Below are 20,371 nucleotides of genomic sequence, written 5' to 3' on the forward strand. Positions count from 1 at the left end.
GAGGCGGGGCGAGAACGGCGTGGTGCGGGGGAAGGAAGGGAGCAAAGAGGACGGACTTGTGGCTGCTTTACTGCCCTCTCTGAGCTGTCCATTCATCATTTTGGAGCGAGAAGTTGGACCAATGGACTGAAACACAGCTGTTTCCATGATTAAGTTGTGTTCTGTACACGAAGTCTCTCTCTCTCGTGCAGGTGTGCCACGACATCACCGGGGTGAAATCTGGAAATTCCTAGCAGAGCAATACCACCTGAAACACCAGTTTCCCAGCAAACAGCAGCCCAAGGACACGCCGTACAAAGAACTCTTAAAACAGCTCACCTCCCAGCAACACGCAATTCTCATCGACCTCGGTAAGCCTGCCGTGGACTTGGCGTGGAAATGGAGGTTTCAGTCACTCACTTGACAAAGCAGAAGAGACTCTCTGAGTTATTTAGGGATCTCTCTTTCAGCTTAGCAATCAGAATTTGCTCCTGAGACTTTGAATTAGCAAAGCCCTGGAGTAATCCCAGATGTCTTCTCAGATATAGAAAAATCTCCCTCTGTGCCTTGTCAGCCCCCCAGCATGGGGGTGGGGGTGGGGATCGTGGCAGCTCTATTTCAGTGATTCAGATATTGATGAGAGGTTTTATGGTCCATGGAGGAATGTCCTGGAAATGCGCGGGTCAGAGTCGAGGCTGCTTTTAATTACAGGAGCCACACCCTAGTCTTGAGGGTTTTCAAACAGGATTTACTAGAAAAGCAGTTTGTGAGTGTGCCTTGGGTGATTTTATTTTGGAAGCCCCAGGAGGCACCTTGTCTCTGGAACAGTTTTTTTTTTTTTTTTTTTTTTTTGTCTTTTTGCCATTTCCAATGGCATATGGAGGTTCCCAGGCTAGGAGTTGAATCAGAGCCGTAGCCGCCGGCCTACACCAGAGCCACAGCAACGCCGCGTCTGCAACCTACACCACAGCTCAGGGCAACGCTGGATCCTTAACCCACTGAGCAAGGGCAGGGACCAAACCCGCAACCTCATGGTCCCTAGTCAGATTCGTTAACCACTGCGCCACAACAGGAACTTCCTGGAACAGTTTTAAGAAGCTAAAGTGGAAGCAGTGTATTGGCTCATTTGCAGCTGCCGCAGTGGGGAATTTGTGGAGTTAGGGTGTGATCGTGGTGACAGGAGCCCTTCTGTGTTGTCAGTGGCCCCATGGGGACAGGGGTGGGGAGTGGGACATCCTCCCTGCCCGCCCCCTCCACAAGGGCTGGAGCCCCAAGGGCCCCAGGTGACAGGGCTCAGCAGCATCCACCCTGGGCTCCCTGATCAGTGCTTGGGCCCCACGGCGGCCCGGCTCTTGGAGGTCCCTGCAGCACTGCCGCCAGGAGGGCAGGAGGAAATTTTCAGTCACTGGAGGTGTGAGCCACGCAGGCAGTACCGGGCTCCACTCTCCAGCCGCGCAGCAGAGCAGCAGGTGGGTCACAGTTTAGGGCTAAGCTGAGAAACTGTCCCTGAGCAATGGCCTCTTTTCCACCCTCAGGCCGGGTTAGGCGCCTCCGCTAAGCCTTTCTGTCCCACCCCACGCCCTCCCTCATCATACTTATCGCATCTATTATTATTACAATTATCATTATTATTTAAGCTTTACCTTGGGCCACAGGTTGTGTGAAGTTACTTAAACTACTTTCTTTAACCCTCACAACGTGACCAGGGAGACGTTGTTCTGTCCTTGTTTGGAGTTGGAATACTGATATGCAGAGAAGTTAAGTTACTTGCCCAAAGGGACACAGCCGGTGTGCTGCTGAGCTCTGTGACTCCAGGCCTGTGCTCTTAACCCCACCCCCACTCTCTCTGGCCCCCCACTCTCTCCCACTGCTGTCTCAGACATGCGGCCGTGCCTCTTTATTGCCTTTCTCCTGATAGGAGGCAGCCTCCCCTCTGTGGGTTAGAATCAGGCTGTTTGCCATTGTACCCCATCTCCTAGGACAGAACATGTCACATAGTAGATGCTTAATAAATCTCTTAATGTTGACTATGCGTCACTGTCCTAGCATCTCAGTCTCCCACGAGCCTCACAACAGCCTTGGGAAGCTGGCCCTGTATCCTCTTTAAGAAACGAGGAGAGTCTCTGAGGCACAGAGAGGTCAGGTTTCGCACACGGTGACACAGCTAACTGCCAGGACCTAAACCCGCTCTGGCTCTGCGCTGCGGTAGGCGCCTGTGCTCAGGAGCCCCACACATTGCTGGGGGCAGCTGGCTCGGGGGAGGGCGATGCTGACAGGCCATGTTGCACCTTGGGGACAGTGAGAATGTGAGGCCTGGGGCTGGAGCCCACTTGGCCGCTGACCCCAAGGAAAGTAGTTTTGTGAATTGGCAGTAGCTGTGTTTGCTAATGTGATGAGTAACAGAAAAAGTGACATCATGTTCCTATCATGTGAAATGAAGAGCAGAATAAATTGAGAGAGGGAGTCGAGAGGGAGGAGGGTGCAGACGGCCTCTGCCTGGGGTGGGAGGAGGCGGCGGGATGCGTTTCCTCGGCATGGCCTCTTCCCTACCTTCCTTGCAGGAAGGCCTCCTCCTGCTGTTCTTGTAGCTCAGACGCAGTCACTTGTCTGCAGAGGGAGCAAAAGCCACGGCAGCACAGGGGCCTCAGCAGGGCTCTCCCCTGGGAGCTGTGTGTGCAGCCACCTTTCCTCTAGTTGGCACAGGGTCTTGAGAGCTGAGATCTGGCCTTTCCCCCCGCGACAGGCCCAGGCTGGCCTTTCCCCCCAAGACAGGCCCAGGCTGCACTCATGTCCTCTCCATCCCTGCTCTCCCCCCTGCACCTCCAAAGGCCAGCTGCAGCCCCTCCTGCCTGGCAGCGCTGGCCTACCTTCTTTGCCAGGCCTGGCCCCCAATTCCAATGCCCTCCCAGTGCCTCCCAAGGCCCCAGGGGAGCCCTGTTGCCAGCAGTGCCTTTTCCAGATAACCTCTGTGCCTCTCTCCAGCCTCCTCCAGGGTCTGCCTTCTCTCCCTCCATGAACCCGAGAGCTGGCCTGGACCCGGCTGTGGACCAGGTGGCCTGCCTGCCAGGCCCTGGCTCTGTTCAGCGGGTTCACGGAGGCCTCACCTAGAAGCTCTCCCAGCTTTGCCTGTTGTTTCCCTCACCTCTCACCAAGGTGGTATTTGCCAAGTCAGTTGTTTTGTCTACACTTTTTGTTTAGTCTACACGGAGGCTGACTCGGGCCCAACAAAGGTGTGTAGGGCAGAGCAAAAACAAGTCATGTTACGGTTTGTCCATATCCTGGCCAGAAGATCGGAGTTCTTGTTGGTTGGATGTATTTTGGGTTTTCATTTGTTTTCCTGCCTTTTGCTTTACTTTCTGAAATTAGTTGTTAATCTAATCAGCCGTCACAAGATTATTATTATTATTTTTTTCTTCTTCCCTCCAGAGAGAGTGAGAATGACAGACTTTGTAGCTGGACAGTGTTTTACTTTTGTGAACTATATTCTCTAGCTTTGTTGGATCTCAGCTTTACACGATTATGAATAAACTTGGGCACATATCATCACTTTGGAGGTGATGATTGAAGTCCAGAGAGGTTACATGTTTTGCCCAAGTTACAGGCTGCTGCTCAGTGGCAGAAAGTTCTAGAACCTTGGCCATCTTTGTTCCTGTATCATGTCCCTTCTAGGACCCTGTGTGGCTTCTGTCTTTCTTGGCTGTGTCCACTGCAGTTCAGCACAGCCTCCCCCTCTCTGGTCAGGTGGAGAAGTGCTGTCGGATTTGACCCCACCTGGCCAGGCGGGTAGCAGATGACACTTGGCAAATCATGCTTAGGCCTCAGTTCAGGAACCTGCCTCCCCCCTGCCTCAGGCCAGGTTCCAGCTACACCCATTTCTGCCACCTTCAGGTAATTGTGACCCTTCTCACTTCTCTGGCTCTCTGTCCTGGGCGGACAGCCTTTGCTGCCCAGCGTTCTGCCTTGCGGCTGTGCCTTCTGTCTATTCGTGGCCACGCAGAAGGCCGTGGGGGACACTGGGCAGTGAGCTGAAACCTCCTTCAGGCTCCACGTAACCCCCACCCCATCAGCTGCTCCTCTCTCGGGCGTGCCGCTGTGGTGCCTCCCCTGGCAGGCTGTCCAGCCTCGTCCTTCCCTGCAGTGGTCGTGCTCTCCCAGCCCCATGGGCCCACCCTCTGCCCTTTGTGAAGAAGAGGAAACTGAGGTTCAGAGAGGCCAGATGGCCCGTCCCAGCCGCCTGTGCCCTTAGCCCTTGACCACAGTGCCCTGGGGACAGATCCACTTGGGAAGTGTCTCCATTCATATGTCGTATGTTTTAAGCAAGAGGTTTAGCTAAGTTCTAAAAAGCTTGTGTTTTTTCCCCCTAGCTACTGAAAAAGGGGGAGCACAGAGTCTGCCCTTCATGCAGCGGGTGAAGTGAGACAGCCCTGGTCCCGAGGGTCCTCGCCCTGCACCCATGTGACTGCTCTCCTTGTCATGTGTCTGAGGGCCGGTGAAACCAGCTCCTAGAGTAAAGCCCACTTGTTCCTCACAAAGGCCCCTTAGCTTTCCGCTTCCCTCACGAATGCCTTCTGTCTAGAGGGTACCCTGATTGCACGTGCATAAAATCGCATGCTCCGGGAGCAGAGCTGAGTAGCACTTGCCGGGCCTAATACATGCTGCACACTTGGAAATGGAAAAGGTGCTTTTCCTTAAAAATATGCTGTGATTTATTCTCTCACCTAATTTGTAAATTTTAATAGAAATTAATTCAGGTCTATAATCTTTTATCTACGATTCCAAAAGCCAAAAAGCTATGAAAACCACAAATTTTCTGTAACTTATTTTTGGCAAAATGTCCTGAGTCCTAAACTATTTTGGGGGCAAAATTTGACTTGAACTGCCGTGAGGCTACTTATAGCTCACTGTTTTCCTTAGTGTGGCTTTTTTGTGTTTTGCTGTAAAATTCTACATGTGTTTGATCATCGACTGCTGCCCTGATCCTTATGTAATATACAATAAATACACTGTTACCTTTCTAAAATTTACAAATTTTAAATTGTGAAATGCATTTCCCACAAGAGTTTTGGTCAAAAGGTTGTAGAATTATAAGAAATTCCTCAGACTTTTTTTAGTCCAAACATACATTTGCCAGTTTTTTTTTTCTCTCTATCCAAATATTCTTTTCTTGATCTTTTTTTTTTTTTTCTCGCTTTTTTGGGGCCATACTTGTGACATATGGAGGTTCCCAGGCTAGGGGTCCAATCAGAGCTACAGCTGCCGGCCTACGCCAGAGCCACAGCAATGCAGGATCCAAGCCATGTCTGCGACCTACATACAGCTCACGGCAACGCCAGATCCTTAACCCACTGAGCAAGGCCAGGGATCGAACCCACATCCTCATGGATACTAGTCAGATTGTTTCCACTTCGCCACAATGGGAACTCTGATCAATTTTTATTTTGGATCAATTCTTTTTTTTTTGCTATTTCTTTGGGCCACTCCCACGGCATATGGAGGTTCCCAGGCTAGGGGTCGAATCGGAGCTGTAGCCACTGGCCTACGCCAGAGCCACAGCAACGCAGGATCCGAGCCGCGTCTGCAACCTACACCATAGCTCATGGCAACGCCGGATCGTTAACCCACTGAGCAAGGGCAGGGACCGAACCCGCAACCTCATGGTTCCTAGTCGGATTTGTTAACCACTGCGCCACGACGGGAACTCCTGGATCAATTCTTATTTTTAATTAACCACTCCGTTTTCTGTGTTGGAAACTCCAAAGTCAGTCTGCGCTCCCCCCTTTCCTCGTCCTGGGAGTGGCTCAGGAGCAAACCCGGATCCCAGCCCTGCTTGTCACCCCAGCGTTTTGCTCTTCTAGATGAGGACCTGGTCTCCTGTGACAGCTTCTTGACTCCTGTCCCAGCTCATATCCTCTGGATTCTGCCCACATGGGGTGTCTCGCAGGCTGCCGCCTGAGATTTCTTCAGGGCAGAATCTCATGTCTCTGGCCCCCAGTCACCTGAGCCGGCTGGTGGCCTTCGCGAGACCCGCCGCAGGACTCCACCTGGTGTCAGAGTGCTCAGCTTGCTGCCCTTGCCTCTTTCCCATCCATCCTTCTGCTGGCAGCCCCAGGTCTGGGGGCCGTGGCCTTGCTGCCTGGCAGGCTTTCCCTGCCTGGTTCAGCCGAGGAGTCCCTTCCTCCAGACGGCCTCCCGGCCCCGCGCCCTCTGCCCTGGCCAGCCCACCTCACGTGGGAAGGAGAGCCCCGGGCATCAGTTGTTTGAGTTGTCTCCCACTCGTGAGAGTCCCGGAAGAGCGCCCTGTGCAAGGCCTGGGGTCAATAAATATTTGAATTCTCTGGATTTGTCTCTTTTCCCCACCAGACTGTGAGCTTCTTAAGGGCAGAGAAAGTGTTGGTCTTTAGCTCCTTAGCACAGTCCTGTCACAGAGGGAGCTCTCAGCACCAGGTAGGTGAGTGGTTCCATCGCTGTCTTCATATAAGTACTTCCAAAAGCCCAGCTCTAGTCTGAACATTCTTCGTGGCAAGAAGCAGTCTGCTATTGTGGCTGCTGCTTGAGAATGTCTTTTACATCAATAGCCTTGTTTCTCAGAGAGCAGGCTTGGTGGTCATCTGAGCGTCCCACCCCAGTGGCCGTTATTCATTAAGGGGCGGCCGTGTGTAAGGCTTCAGGCCGGGCACACACACCTTGCATTTAATCGTCACAGCAGCCCCCAGGGAGTAGTCATAGTCCCACTTCGAGGGGAGAAGTAGAGGCTGCAAGGAATTAGCTAAGCCCCCAAGGTCACAGCGAGGACACGGTGATGGGGAAACATAGCTAAGTGCCTCGTGCAGGGTACTGCGTGTGAGATGCTGAGTGAGGAGGGAAGTAGAACATTCTGTTTCGAGGAGCTGCATTTCTCCTGGGACGCCTTCACTGCGGAGGTAGGGGGCTCAGCCACTCGGTGAAGAAGCGGGGAGGACTTTGGCTCTTGCCGCGGTGCCCTCCTCCCACCGACTGTCTCCCAGGAGCTGCCTGTTGGAGGCCTGAGGACAGAGCAGGAGAAGTTCTTGTGTGGTTCCTGTCTCGTGCTGGCCTGCTAACAGAGGTCACATTTGGCAGAGCATGGCCTAAGGTTTGTTTCCACGTAACATACGATTGGTAGCCAGGCTGTGGGGAGGTGACCGGAGCCACCCACGGAGACTGTCTCCTCCAGATGGTACTTAATTTCCAGGACAGCCTGTTGCCAGATGAAAATGCAGACCTCCTTGTTCAGCAGTTATTAAGCGAGTCTCCAGAGCACTAAGCCCAGCTCAGGACTCTGCTAAGCACAGAGCCGTGTGACTACCTGGGAAGTCGCTGCCCCCAAATCTGACAGCTGCTGAGCGGCCACGTCCCTCCCAGCCTGCCAGGCTTGTCCTCTCAGGAGCCTCGTGAGGCTTAAATGCCAGCATTCCCCTCCACAGCAGACAGGTTGGCACGAGCTCATTTCCGTGTGGGTAACTTATGACACGAGAGGGCATTTGATCAGGAATGCTCACATCAATAGGTGAAATTTAAACACAACCAAACCTTTCCTGGTGTCCCTCCATGCCACATGACTTCTGTGTGTTCTGCCACCTTTTGTATTTGAGACCCAGAGAAAGTGGAGATGGGGGTGCAGGCCGGGCCGGAGCAGAGGTGGGCCGGGGGTAACGGAGTGAAGTGCTGCCTGTGTAGTCCTGCCCTCTGCCTCTTGGGAACCTGAGGGAAGCATATATTGTGCCCTCCAGTACGCCGGCCACATGTGGCTGTGGAGGGCTTGGATGGTGGCTGGTCTGAATTGAGATGTGTTGTCAGTACAAAGAATATACTGGATTTCAAAGGCTTAGTGGAAAAAATGCAGCATGTCTTGTTAATAACATGTATGTTGATCACATCTTGAAGTAGCAGTATTGCAAGTGTTGGGTCAAACAGTGTTTTCAAATCAAGTTCACCTGTTGCTCTTTAACATGACCAGTAGAAGCTGTTAGGTTGCGTGTGGGGCTCATGTTAGAGTTGAGTTGTCTGCTGTGGCGGGGCACACGCAGAGGCATGGCCACGCCCGCTCATGCTGGCACATGCGGCCCAGCGGGGCTCAGAGAGCTGGGCACCCTGCTGCCCCGCCCTGCACAGGTCCTGGGTTAACCTTGGAGTAGAGCGTGAAGCCAGGAGGGTAGGCGGGGAGGTGAGTGTGCAGAGCTCCCGATTGCCTTCTAGCCGTGGGGTGACATGTGCAGAGTGTTTGGGGGAGACTTGTTGCGGGGGAATAAAGCAGAATGACAAGAAAGTTGTGGAAAGTTGTTAGACCATTGCCGTCCCCCAAAGTTCGGTTCAGGTAAATGGATGTGGATTGATTAAATGCTTTCTCACGGGGCTGAGAAGGAACTCGAGTGTGTCCTCCTCCCTTTGCTGGACCAGGTAATTAAGAGGACATTTCCCTTGTGGCCTCCATGCACTTGTGCCTTTGCTGATCCCCATGAGGCTGGTGTGGCCCCAGCTGAGCATGACTTTAATCAGGCACTTCTCTGCCCGCTGGAAACACACTTCCCCATCAGCCACATTCCAGGAGGAGAGGGGAGGCGGGGTTCGACAGGTATCACCCACGGAAGCCTCCTGGACAGAAGTCTTTAGACTGGATACCAGCTTTATGTGGAAATTGGGATATTGAGAACTTTTTATTTTAACCCCTTTATCAGAGGGAACTGTGTAAAAGAAAACACCTGCTCTTCCCCAGTGTGTTTCAAAGCCCTGCCTGTGGTGTAAAGATGCAAAAATGTGCGTGCAGGAGTTCCCATTGTGGCTCAGGGGGTTAGGAACCCAGCTAGTATTCATGAGGATGTGGGTTCGATCCCTGGCCTCTCTCAGTGGGTTGAGACTCTGGTGTTGCCACAGGCTATGGTGTAGGTCGCAGATGTGGCTCAGGTCCTGCATTATTGTGGCTGTGGTGTAGGCCTGCAGCTGCAGCTCTGTTTTGACTGCTGGCCCAGAAACTTCCATATGCCGCAGGTGCAGCCCTAAAAATAAATCAGTAAATCAATAAATTAACTAACGTGTTGTTCTTTCTTCTCCCCAGTCTTTCTCATCCTGTTCCTCTTTCCCCTTTCCCTGTTTTCCCTTTTAAAAAAAGAAAGAAGGAAAGACACGTGCACGGCCTGGAGCGCTTGCAGGGAACTGAGCGGTCGTGCAAACTGACCAGGGAGCTCTGATGGCCAGGCCGTGGTGCTGGCCTGTGGTTGGGTGGAGAACCACAACTCCGATCCTCTTGAGAGGAAGAGATTGTTCTGTTTTAGTTTGAAATCCAGATCTCTGCAGGCCTAAAAGCAGTTCTCTTCTCTTTCATCTGAAATCATGACTGTTGAGTTTTTTATTTGCAAACATTATTCCAAGAACGACCAGCTGACCTGGTTTACAGAGTGGATTTATAGCATGATCCCACTTGTAAAGGTCTGTTGCTTTAGCCTGAAGCACGTCGGATTTCTGGTTCAATACGCTTCCTTTTTTAAAAATTGCAACCAGTGTGTTTTGTTTTCACAGGGCGAACCTTTCCAACACACCCGTACTTCTCTGCTCAGCTCGGAGCAGGGCAGCTGTCGCTTTACAACATTTTGAAGGCCTACTCGCTTCTAGACCAGGAAGTCGGCTATTGCCAAGGTCTCAGCTTTGTAGCAGGCATTTTGCTGCTTCACATGGGTGAAGAAGAGGCGTTTAACATGCTCAAGTTTCTGATGTTTGACATGGGACTGCGGAAACAGTACCGGCCGGACATGATTATTTTGCAGGTAGAGAGCCTTTCTTCTGTCTTTGATAAAGATAAACGCTAAAAATGTTACTAACCCCTTTCCGGTGTATCTAAGGAGCTCTTCCACCATGAGTTAACCTTGTAACATCTGTCGCTGCTGAGAACTTCCCCTGTGCTAGGCATCACACCAAGTGTTTCACGTGTACTTATTTCCTCAACCCTTGGGAAGACATTGTTGATGGGCAAGGCTCAGAGAGGTTATGTAATTTGAACAGGTCACACAGCTAGCAGGTGGCAGGGGTGGGATTTAAAGCCAGGCCTGTCTGACTCCAGGGCCCTCCTTTGACCCTTTATCAGGTGATCTGATTCCCATCCCCCCAGGGTATTTGCTGCTAACTTGGCCGGGGGTCTCACCCCCACCCCGAGCCCCTGTCATCCCAGATCCAGCTCAGATGTCACCTGTCCACCCTGACGCCGTGTCCCCCCACTTCCACTCTGCTCGCTGTATCACGTGATCCTGTCTCAGTCCTTTTGTGTGAACACTCGCACTGCCTGGAGTTGTCTTCTGTCCTTATTCATTGGCCTGGTTGTTTTCTGGCTCTCCTTGGCGTGCACCGTGAGAGGGGCTGCACCCCTAGCTCTTAGGCCAGTGCCTGGGATGAAGTGGGCACCTGGTTGGTATATGTTGAATGCATAGGTGACAGATGGCAGGTCATGTCAGGAGAAACCCCACATAGTACTGTGTCCAGTGCTACTACCTCTCCTTTGAGGTGGGGGAGAACTCTGGATCCTGCTTTGGGAATATTTCCAAGTGTTGGAACTTGGGTTTACCTGTTTGTTTACCAGCAACGTAGTCTGCTTTCAGAGTCTTAGAAAGTTTAGGTTAGAGTCATGGACTGTTCCAGAGCCCCAAACGATGTGGCTGGAAATCCTTTCCCCTCTACCTGCGTGTAGGGACCGTGTGAACATAAATCTTATGGAAGGAAACCCTTCTGTTCACCAGAAGGGGTTGGTCCGCATAACCCTCTCCACACGTACTGCCGGCTTCTTCCTACGCTCTCCATCAGCATGGTTAATGTAGGCGCACCTGCCATCTGAGAGAGCGGAATTTCTCAGATTTATGTAATTTAGTATATAACACACCACTGTCTTTGAGCTGGTGGTCTGGTGATTACATTTTTTGATCTGAAAGAGTCGCAGCTGGTATCTGAGAGAAGCGTGTCATCTGGCCCACGGGACACAGTTTTTCCCAGGCCGGCAGTACATGTCCGACGTGTAGACTCTCTCCAGGTCACTGCTCCCCTGTGCTCAAGCCAGGGATGGCTCAGTCGGGACTGGTTCTAGGACCACTTGAGCCCTGGGACCCGCCTGGGCTGCCTGTCACAGCCACGTCGCTCTGAAGAGGGAGCCCCGGGAGCTGAAGTTCAGCCCACTTGGAATTAATTTTCTCCATCGTGGGATGAACCCTTGTCGTCTCCTTTTAACTTCCCTGAAGAAGTCACATCAGCCTTGCCTCTCAGTGACCCGGGGGCGGGGGGGGCGTTCAGCGGGAACTTACCAAGAGAGCAGGAGCGGTAGCATCCTTCTGCAGAGCCTGTGTTCTCACTTCCGTCTTGGTGAGAGGCTGGCTCTTTCTGGCTTTGAGTTTTGCTAAGAATGTATATTTGTAAGAGAATTTATGAAACGTTCCCTTAAGACTGACGTGTAGATCTTCCTGGCCAAGGAGCACCAGGGAGCAATAGTGAAAGGCAGTGGCAGGAGGAGGCCCGACGTGAGAGCCCACCCCAGCCCTGCAAGCGTGCGTGTGTGCAGGAGCCGTGTAGCGCTCTGACCTGTGTTGGGGGGGTGGGGAGGACCTGTCTCTCACTGTGACCCTGGCGCTTGTCCCTGCAGGTCCAGATGTACCAGCTCTCGAGGCTGCTCCATGATTACCACAGAGACCTGTACAATCACCTGGAGGAGCACGAGATTGGGCCCAGCCTCTACGCTGCGCCCTGGTTCCTCACCGTCTTTGCCTCCCAGTTCCCACTGGGCTTCGTTGCCAGAGTCTTTGGTGAGTGTGCGTCAGCCTGTCTGGCAGCGCCCTGCTTCCCACGTCAGATGGGAACCATGTGGTCATTCCGCGGCAATTCTTCTTGCTTTTATGCCTGTTATCTTCAATAAGGACAGGGTGTTATTTGTCCTTCCCAGTTAGTGAGGAGCCGGTTCTGGGGGTTCAGGGCCTTCTCGTGGACTTCGATCAATCCCTCCACGCCCCCAGTAGGCTTCTCCTTGGGCAGACATCCTGCAGGCTGGGCCCAGCCCGATCCTCCTGAGCAGACGCCCTGTGCTTCTCTGGCCTGGGGCTTGCCCACTGACAGCTCCTTGCCACTTCTGTGCGCTGACCCCTGGCCCCTCTTCTTTCTGGATTTCCTCTGTATCTCCTCCTCCTCTCTCTCCCCTCCCCCTACTCTTGGCTCTTCTTGGAGGCACCTCTGTGTTGCTGGCTCACGGGCTGTCCTCACGCACCCCCGCCTTGCCTTCCCAATTCCGTGGCCCCCCCACCAACCCTAGGCCGGTCACATTTCCCACCATCTCCCATTTGCTTGATTGGCTTTCCAAGAAGATGGTCTCTGTCAAAAGTTCAATAAGGGTTTCCACGCAGAGCCGCAAAACTGCCTTGTTATGCTTCTGATTAAGAAATTAGTTTAAAAGCCGTCTTGGCGTGGCAGGGATGCCAGGAGCCGAGTGAGCAGAGGCCGCTGTTGTTCAGGGCACTTTCCCTGCTTCAGGGTGAAATCATTGGTCTGACAACCTGGATTCTTTTCCTTATTTTACTGTGGAGGAAGAGGTTATTGAAAAATTGTCAGCACACACCAGGTGGCTTTAAAGCACCATTTATAGTCAGTCCCCTGATGGCTTAAAAGCCTGTACTCTTGTACTCTGGGTTTGTTTTCAGAATTAGCATCTTAAGGGAGTATTCACAGACCTTGAGAGAGTTCAGGCAGTGCTGGGCTCATATATCTGGATTCTAAAAATCCTGAAATGTGCTCTTTAATATAAGTGGGCACTGAGCTATCTTCTCCTCTCCCCCCCAGTACTAGATTTTTGTTATCATTTACTTCTACCCACAAGAACTTTTTTTTTTTTTCAGCTGCATCTGTGGCATGTGGAAGTTCCAGGGCCAGAGATGGAACCCGAGCCACAGCCATGACAGTGCCAGATCCTTAATCTGCTGCACCACGAGGCAACTCCAGGCCACAAGAACTCTTAAAGAATGTCCCATTGTGGAAGTTCCTGTCGTGGCACTGTGGAAATTAATCCAACTAGGAACCATGAGGTCGTGGGTTGGATCCCTGGCCTTGCTTGGTTAAGGATCTGGCGTTGCCATGAGCTGTGGTATAGGTCGCAGACATGGCTCGGATCCTGTGTTGCTGTGGTGTAGGCCAGCGGCTCTAGCTCTGATTAGACCCCTAGCCTGAGAAGTTGCACATGCCGTGGGTGAGGCCCTAAGAAGACAAAAAAAAAAAAAAAAAGAATGTCCCATTTGGCTTTACCAGGAGACTCTGTTCTTAAAATATTCACCCCCCTCCTTATTTTGTATAAATGCCTCTCATTTATTTTCCGTCCCTAAAAAACAAAAAAAGCACTGAAAATAATTGATACTATACACTCTCTTTCTGGTTAAATGAATTGTGAGATTTCAAAGGCTTTATACCATAGTTTTTAAAAACTCAAAATTTTCTGCTTCAGTTTACAGTCACAGAAGCTACACGCTGTGTAGCTGTAGGCTTCAGGCTTTCTCTCTAAACATTCCTGTGTTTTTTGTACTTTTCTTGCTCTGGAAGTTAAATCGTTTTTCTCCCGATTCTTTACTGTATGTTTTCAAAAGGGTGATGGTGAGGAGTGAAAGGGGAAGAGGGGAGTGTTATTAAAGGGTTTGAAACAGCTCACGCATCGAATTACAGTGTTTGTAATTCTCACAAGATTCTACAAAGGAGGCTGAGCTGGAGGGGCTGAAAGGGTTGGCCTGAGTGTCGTGGCCCATGGCAGGCCTGAAGCTGCTGCTGCAGAGTTCCTGGCTCTAGGGCCGCACTGCTCTGGGAAAAAGTCCTCAGGCTGCATATGTGGGTAGGAGGTATTAGCAACAGACAGACAGACAAACTCTGCTTTGGAGATGACAGCCCTCCTGTCCCACAATACTTGGAACTCTCGGAAGCTCATCCTGACGACTGCCTAAGTAAAGCCGAAGCAGTAAAACAAGGTCTTTTTCTGAGTATTATGTCATCAGTGGCGGGTCCTGGAGTTTGTACATTGTGGATAAAGATGCCAGTCTCTGTGATTCTGGACCCCACAGACCCCCGCTGCACTGAGTGGGTTTGTTTCCAGTCAGCTGAGGGCTGCAAGGGCTCTTCAGATTGTAGGCAGGAAGTGTTACAATGTCATTTTGCAAAAAAAAGTCTGTTTTTTTTTTTTTTTTTTTTTTGGCACAGTCCACTCCATCTATCAGCACTTAAAGCAAACCATTTTATTAGATTCCACAGAGAAGATAGTTTAAAAAATTCTATATTTAGATTGGTGACTTAGCGTCATGATAGTGGGTAGCTTTCATTTAAAATCCTAAGCTTGCCGTTCATACACTGTAGGCTTTTTTGGCCTGAAGCCCATTTCATTATAAGCCTTTAGCCCTGGATAAAACCTAAAAACAAATGGACTTTTGTTAACTGTTCTAAATATTTCACATGTAAGTAAAGGACCCTTAGCTTGCAGTCAGCATAGCTCATGTCAGATGAATAGCTTTCCTCGAATCAAGCATGTGCTGCTTGGAGGGACAGCTGCCAATGAGGCCGGTGCCTCAACCTACACACGGTATTAATCACTTTCTGGTCGCCAGTCCTTTTGTCTTGGGGGTCATACAGTGTAAAATCACTTCCTCCTGTATTTTTCCAGTTTGGGTGTAGAGGGGTCCTGGGAGAGGTGCTTGTTCTGTTCACCTTCTCATGTCATTTTTCAGACTTTGGGGGGAAAAGTCTGAAAAATAGGACCTGGCTCGCTCCTGCTGGAGACAGTGGCTGGCTGTAGTGTTATTAGGCTCCTGATGTTTTCTGTAGGATATGCTGCCAAGTAGATGAGAGAGGAGGTGGAATATAAAAGTTGATGGTTTGACAAAAGCACAGAAGGATTCCGAGAGTCTTCAGGATTAAAATACACTGGAAAACAAGAGTGTTTAGGTAGCCAGGAAAGACGGCTCCTCAGGGTAGCGTCATACAGGGGTGATAAAGGGAGTCTTTGCAGAATCTGTCTGTGCTGTTCTGCTGCAAGGCTGTCATCATCCTTCATCTCCCTCCTCCCCGTTCCTGGCAGGAGTGTGGGGGTGTCACAGCTGGAGGGACTATAAGCTCCCGAGAAGGTTAAGGATGGGGACTGCCCTTGACAAAGACGGAGGTGGCTGGAAAAGAGATGCCAAATAAATAGGTCACCTACTGGCTGTGTACTTGCACTGATCATTTTCCCCCAAAGGGAAATTGCACTCTTGTATCATGGGGAGTTTCTAATAGAGTCCCCGTCCGCGTTAACACAGTAACAGGGATGCTGAAGTGTCTTCAAAACAAAACAGTTATTTGAGGTGTTCTCTGCAAAGTGGTGGAGTCAGCTGAATTTAAGGTTCCCTCTGTTTCCTGCCTAATAAACCTCTTTGCCTGTTTCTAAGTGGCCTAAAAAAGGAGCGAAGAAAGGACACTGGCCACAGGGTGGTGAGCTGGGCTGCTGCCACCTGACCCGAAGGCCTAGAGCTCACTTCCCCGGGCAGTGATTTTCAGGAAAATTACCTCACTTTTCCAAGGGGATCATAGTTTTTTTTTTAAATTCCATATATATAAATGTGTAAGGATTAGGAGATGGGTAAAAATGACAAAAATTGGGTTGGAACAATGGGTTTATAGGTAACATTTTCCTTTACTATTTTCTGAAAATTACTCAATTTTTAAAATTTCCAGGGGGAGAAAAAAGTGCTAGCTGCCTTTAAAGGATCTAGATGTTGCCCCCATGTGTAGTCAGGTAAATATAGGGGCCCCATCTACTCAGCAAAGCTTTCAGGGTTCCTTCCTTCAACCCTTCAGATACATTCCTTCCCTGTGTCCCCAAAGAAATTCCTTGTTTGGGGCCTCCTCAGTCCAGCAGAAGCTTCTGGCACTGAGCTCTCCCAGCCTCATTCTTGCAGAGCACGGGCTGGAAGGCTGGGCACGTGGCCGGGCCTCAGGGGTGCCTTGGCCTCCGTGGCTGGCGGCACACGCGGGGCGTCTGCTGCTGGGGTCTGCGTGGTCTGGTCAGCGGCTCTGAGAAGGTGGCTTTTCTCTCTCTAAAGCTAACTAGTGTTTCCTTGCAAGGCTCAGACTCATACCTGGGGCTCCTTGCATCACCTCCTGCTAAGGAGGGCGCCCACCCACTAAGGGAAGAGGAAGCCCTCGGTGGCGCTGGGGTGTGTGCTGGTAAAGCCCGAGTGGCCTGGCCTGGCCTGGGGAGGAGGCCCCTCGCGGGCCGGGACTCCTGCCTTCCGTGCTCCTCCAGGCTCCTGCTCAGGCCGAGCGCTCTGCCGCTTCTCTGTGTTTCCGCCTTTCCCTTCTGCTCAGGAGCACTTCTTGCCTGGAGTCGTTTCTGTTGGTTCTTCAGGGCTGGGGTCAGCAGCCGTCTTTCCTCGGGGCTTTTTCTTCCCTTTTGTTCTCACAACACCCGGGCACAGCTCTGCCAGTAGTTGGTGTCTCTGCAGTTTGTGCTCTTTGTTTTGTTCATGGCTTAGTCCCTAGTGCCCGGTATCACACCTGGCATGAGAATGCGTGTCAAGTTAAAGAAACTTCTCAGCAGATAAGAAGACTGCTCCCAAGGTGTTGAGAAGAGCATTAGGAAAGAACGTTTCTTTTTCATTACATTAAACACAGAGAAACCCCCAAATTAAAATGTCTCTGGAAATTAAAGATGTCCAGGGATATATATATATATATATTTAAAGATACCAGAAAGAGTTAAAGAAAAAAAACCCCACCTCGTCACACTTCACTTCATTTTCTTCATAAAGTTTGGAAAGTTTTGAATCACAGGAAGCACTCTGCTGAAACAGATTTGTTATAAAACCAAGATCCAAAGCTATAAAACTTGGAAGACCTGTTGTGAAGAGACTGCTGATGTGGATTGCGTTTTACGCTCATAAAGGTTCCCCAGTTACTCCGTCTCTCCTGGCTTAGATGTGGGACTGTACGGAAATGTAAGGTACCTGCCCCCGCAGAGATGGAAGACTGTGAGCTAAAGTGGGTCACTGTCTGCTAGTGCCGTCCATCCCCGGGGTCCCTGCACAGAATGTCCTGACATTGATTCTGATAGCTGCCGTCAGTTGTTATTCAGCTATGAATGTTCAGATATTGAAAAGAAGTCTTAGTGACTAAACCAAAGAAACTTCAAATTTATTTTGTTTTAGAAAACATTTCTGGGGAGTTTCCGTCATGGCGCAGAGGTTAACGAATCCAACTAGGAACCATAAGGTTGCGGGTTCAGTCCCTGCCCTTGCTCAGTGGGTTAACGATCCGGTATTGCCGTGAGATGTGGTGTAGGTTGCAGATGCGGCTCGGATCCCGCGTTGCTGTGGCTCTGGCGTAGGCCAGTGGCTACAGCTCCGATTGGACCCCTAGCCTGGGAACCTCCATATGCCGTGGGAGCGGCCCAAAGTAATAGCAGAAAGACAAAAAAAAAAAGAAAACATTTCTGTTTAAAAATTTGTCTTAGTCGTAGCACTACTTTAGCTGTTAGTATTTTTGGTGGCAGTGAATTACATGAGTAGACTGCATATTTTATAAACCAGATATTTCGTAGGAATATTCTTCCATTGCACTGCCTTGATGCTTGTACTACTTCCCCTAAGAAGCTCAGTTCTTTAATTTGTCTCCCCAGCCCCTCCAGCCAGACCTCCATCCTTTTCAGTTTTCTGGGGCTGCCCTGAACCAGGAGCAGTGTGGAGCTGGGGGAGCGGCATGGCCCTGGGCTCTGTGAGAGCAGCTGCCCTTGGGGGCTGTACCCAGCTGGGCACCAGGGCACTCACGTGGCGGTCACAGAGCATCCCTGGCTAACCGGCCAGCCAGCACTGGGGTCTCTCCCTGGTGCCATCCACAAACCACCCTGAGACACCTCTCCTGTCTGCACAGCAGCATCCAGCCTCCACTCCATGGCGTGTTTCTTAATGGCTTTGACATGTCATCACACTAAGCCACCCAGGGAGGCACAGGCTAAGGGTTCTCCCTCTCAACTGCTTCTGTCCTCCTTGACTTGATGGAGTTTGCACTTTTTTTGTCTCTTCCACTCTCCTGCAGCCAGCGGGAGCGGGGAGGGGGATATAGGGAGAGGGAGAGAGGAAATACTGGCGGAGGGAGAGGAAAAGTATTGGCAGTTGCCTCTAATTAGATTTCTGCTCCCATCTTTTAAAATTATATTCTTCTGACATCGTTATTCCAGTTCGGTAATTTTCCTGAGTTTAGTCACCTAACAGTTACTTACTGGCGCTGTGCTTCAGCCCCCGGGACACTGGAGCCTCTTTCCACACGGCCTCACCTTCCTCGGAGGAGGAGCCTGGGGCGGGGCGGGGCGCGGCTTCGGCCGGGCGAGCTCTCCTTGTGCCCGTCCGGCCAGTCGCGGTCGGAGGGCGGAGAGGTTGTTAATGCCAACCCTTCTAAGGAAAATAAAAGTGGAAGAACTAGAAAATAGCTTTGATAAAGATCTTGAATTCTTCAGAGGGAATAATGTTTTCTATTCCATTGTTCTAAAATTCATTATACTTGTAAGAATTTAGTAATGTACTTTTGGCAATTGTGTAGGCTTTTTAAAACAGTTTTTAGAGCTCTTTTAATTCAACCCCTTATTTCAAAGCAGAGGAAACAGGTTATAATTTTTTTCACTTATAGCATCAGGAATTAAGATAGAGTGTTTATCAAAAAGCTTTTACTCATAAAAATATGTTTTTAGTATTAACGCCTTTGAAATGTGAAGAATTCCTGGAAAAATAGACTAATGAAAAGTTGTCTTTTTCACAGTTCAACTTATGAAGTGTGTTTGAATTTAATATATTTTTGAAGCAGAAAAGAAGAATTTTTTCTGAACTTGTGACAAAAATCTTAGCCAAATGTTTACACACACACACACACACACACACACACTGACTGATTTTTTTTTTTTTTTTTTTTTTTTTTTTTTTTTTTTTTTTTTTTTTTTTTTTTTTTTTTATTTGATTCTTAGCCACAAGACACACATCACCTGACACACACACTACACGACTCTGACGAGAGATCATGTTTATCGTTTTAACTGACAACCCTATTTGAAATATCGGGATCTGGTAATTTGGGATTGTGTTTCCCACTGTCCCGCCCTCCTGCATGTGTGAGAAGGAATGGAGTGCCATTTCATCAGAAACTGTTCCGGTTTAACTTTCTGCTTTTCTGTGTTTTCTCAGATATGATCTTTCTTCAGGGATCAGAGGTCATATTTAAAGTGGCTTTAAGTCTGTTGGGAAGCCATAAGCCCTTGATTCTGCAGCATGAAAACCTAGAAACCATAGTTGACTTCATAAAAAGCACACTCCCCAACCTGGGCTTGGTGCAGATGGAGAAGACCATCAGTCAGGTATGGTTTAGTGTGGCCCTGCCAAATGGGCAAGCAATCCTGGACCTGTAGACGCGCAATTCTTTCCTTCTTTCCTTCCTTCCTTTGTTTTTGAACGGAAGCGGTTTCCTACCACTTGGTGTCCTGAGCAGCGGTGCTCAGCATGTGGGAGGCATGTCTCAGATCCACGTTCCACGATTAAACGTGTGTCTGCGTGTGCGTGTGCTGTGAGTGTATAGTTGTGGCAACTGGCCCAAAATATCTGTAGTTTCTTACAGTTATGATGCTTTACCGCTCGTTGTTTTTTTCTGAAATACATACATTTCTATTCAACATAGACTTTTGTAAAATGAGAGCTCTGATTTTTGTGCTAAATAGCATTAATTGGAATTTTTAAAAACAACTCGATGATGCAAAGTTGTGATTAAGAGTGTGTATTCTCTAAGTTTGTTGATTTTTTGGAGACTCCAGTTCCACACCTGTGGTTTCAGTACCTCTGGTTCCCACCTGCAGTAGAACTGCACGTGTGCATGTGTCACTCTCTGAACCGTTAGGGCTCGAGGCTGAGGTGACCTGGGGATTGCAGCTAGACCGGTTGTTAAGTGGTCTGGGTTAGGAGTGGGGGCAGATTTTGACTCTGGATCAGGAAGAATCCTCCAGTCACGCTTGCTGGTGCAGGACTGAGCTGCCCAGCAGAGGTTGAGTCGCTGTTGGAAGAAGTCCCTGCATTGGGCACAGCAGATTCAGTGACCAGGCCCCTCCTAAGCCTAGAGCTTATTTTACCTCACCTGCTGCAAATAAAATAGAGCAGTTAGGTAAAAGCAAGTCGTGAAATAAAGCTATGTTTTTTAAATAATTGTCCTTCTGAGGATTTCTGATAGTCCAAGAGTGATGGGTTGCACCCAGATGTAGCGGTTCGTGGTTTCATTTGCTGCGACTCCTCAGATGCCAGGCCCAGAAGAGGAAGCAGGTCTGGCCTGGAAAAGGGAGAGAGCTTGTCTGGGGGCCACTTTGAGTCTCTGCACATTTCATCTGCTT

At 50.0% G+C, this 20,371-nt stretch overlaps 1 protein-coding gene across 7 annotated transcripts in view; it reads left to right on the forward strand.

The window, feature by feature from the left end:
• The window catches only part of TBC1D1 (TBC1 domain family member 1), a 220,231-nt gene that overhangs the window by 190,854 nt on the left and 9,006 nt on the right, over nucleotides 1-20,371 (forward strand). For all 7 annotated transcript variants that reach the window (XM_021101100.1, XM_021101102.1, XM_021101101.1 and 4 more), the window contains 4 exons: nucleotides 192-350; nucleotides 9,511-9,755; nucleotides 11,609-11,768; nucleotides 19,185-19,354. In XM_021101100.1, coding sequence (XP_020956759.1) covers nucleotides 192-350; nucleotides 9,511-9,755; nucleotides 11,609-11,768; nucleotides 19,185-19,354 — 734 coding nt within the window. The remainder of the gene's footprint in view (nucleotides 1-191; nucleotides 351-9,510; nucleotides 9,756-11,608; nucleotides 11,769-19,184; nucleotides 19,355-20,371) is intronic.

The sequence above is a fragment of the Sus scrofa genome, chromosome 8, assembly GCF_000003025.6.
Source record: "Sus scrofa isolate TJ Tabasco breed Duroc chromosome 8, Sscrofa11.1, whole genome shotgun sequence".
NCBI lineage: Eukaryota > Metazoa > Chordata > Mammalia > Artiodactyla > Suidae > Sus > Sus scrofa.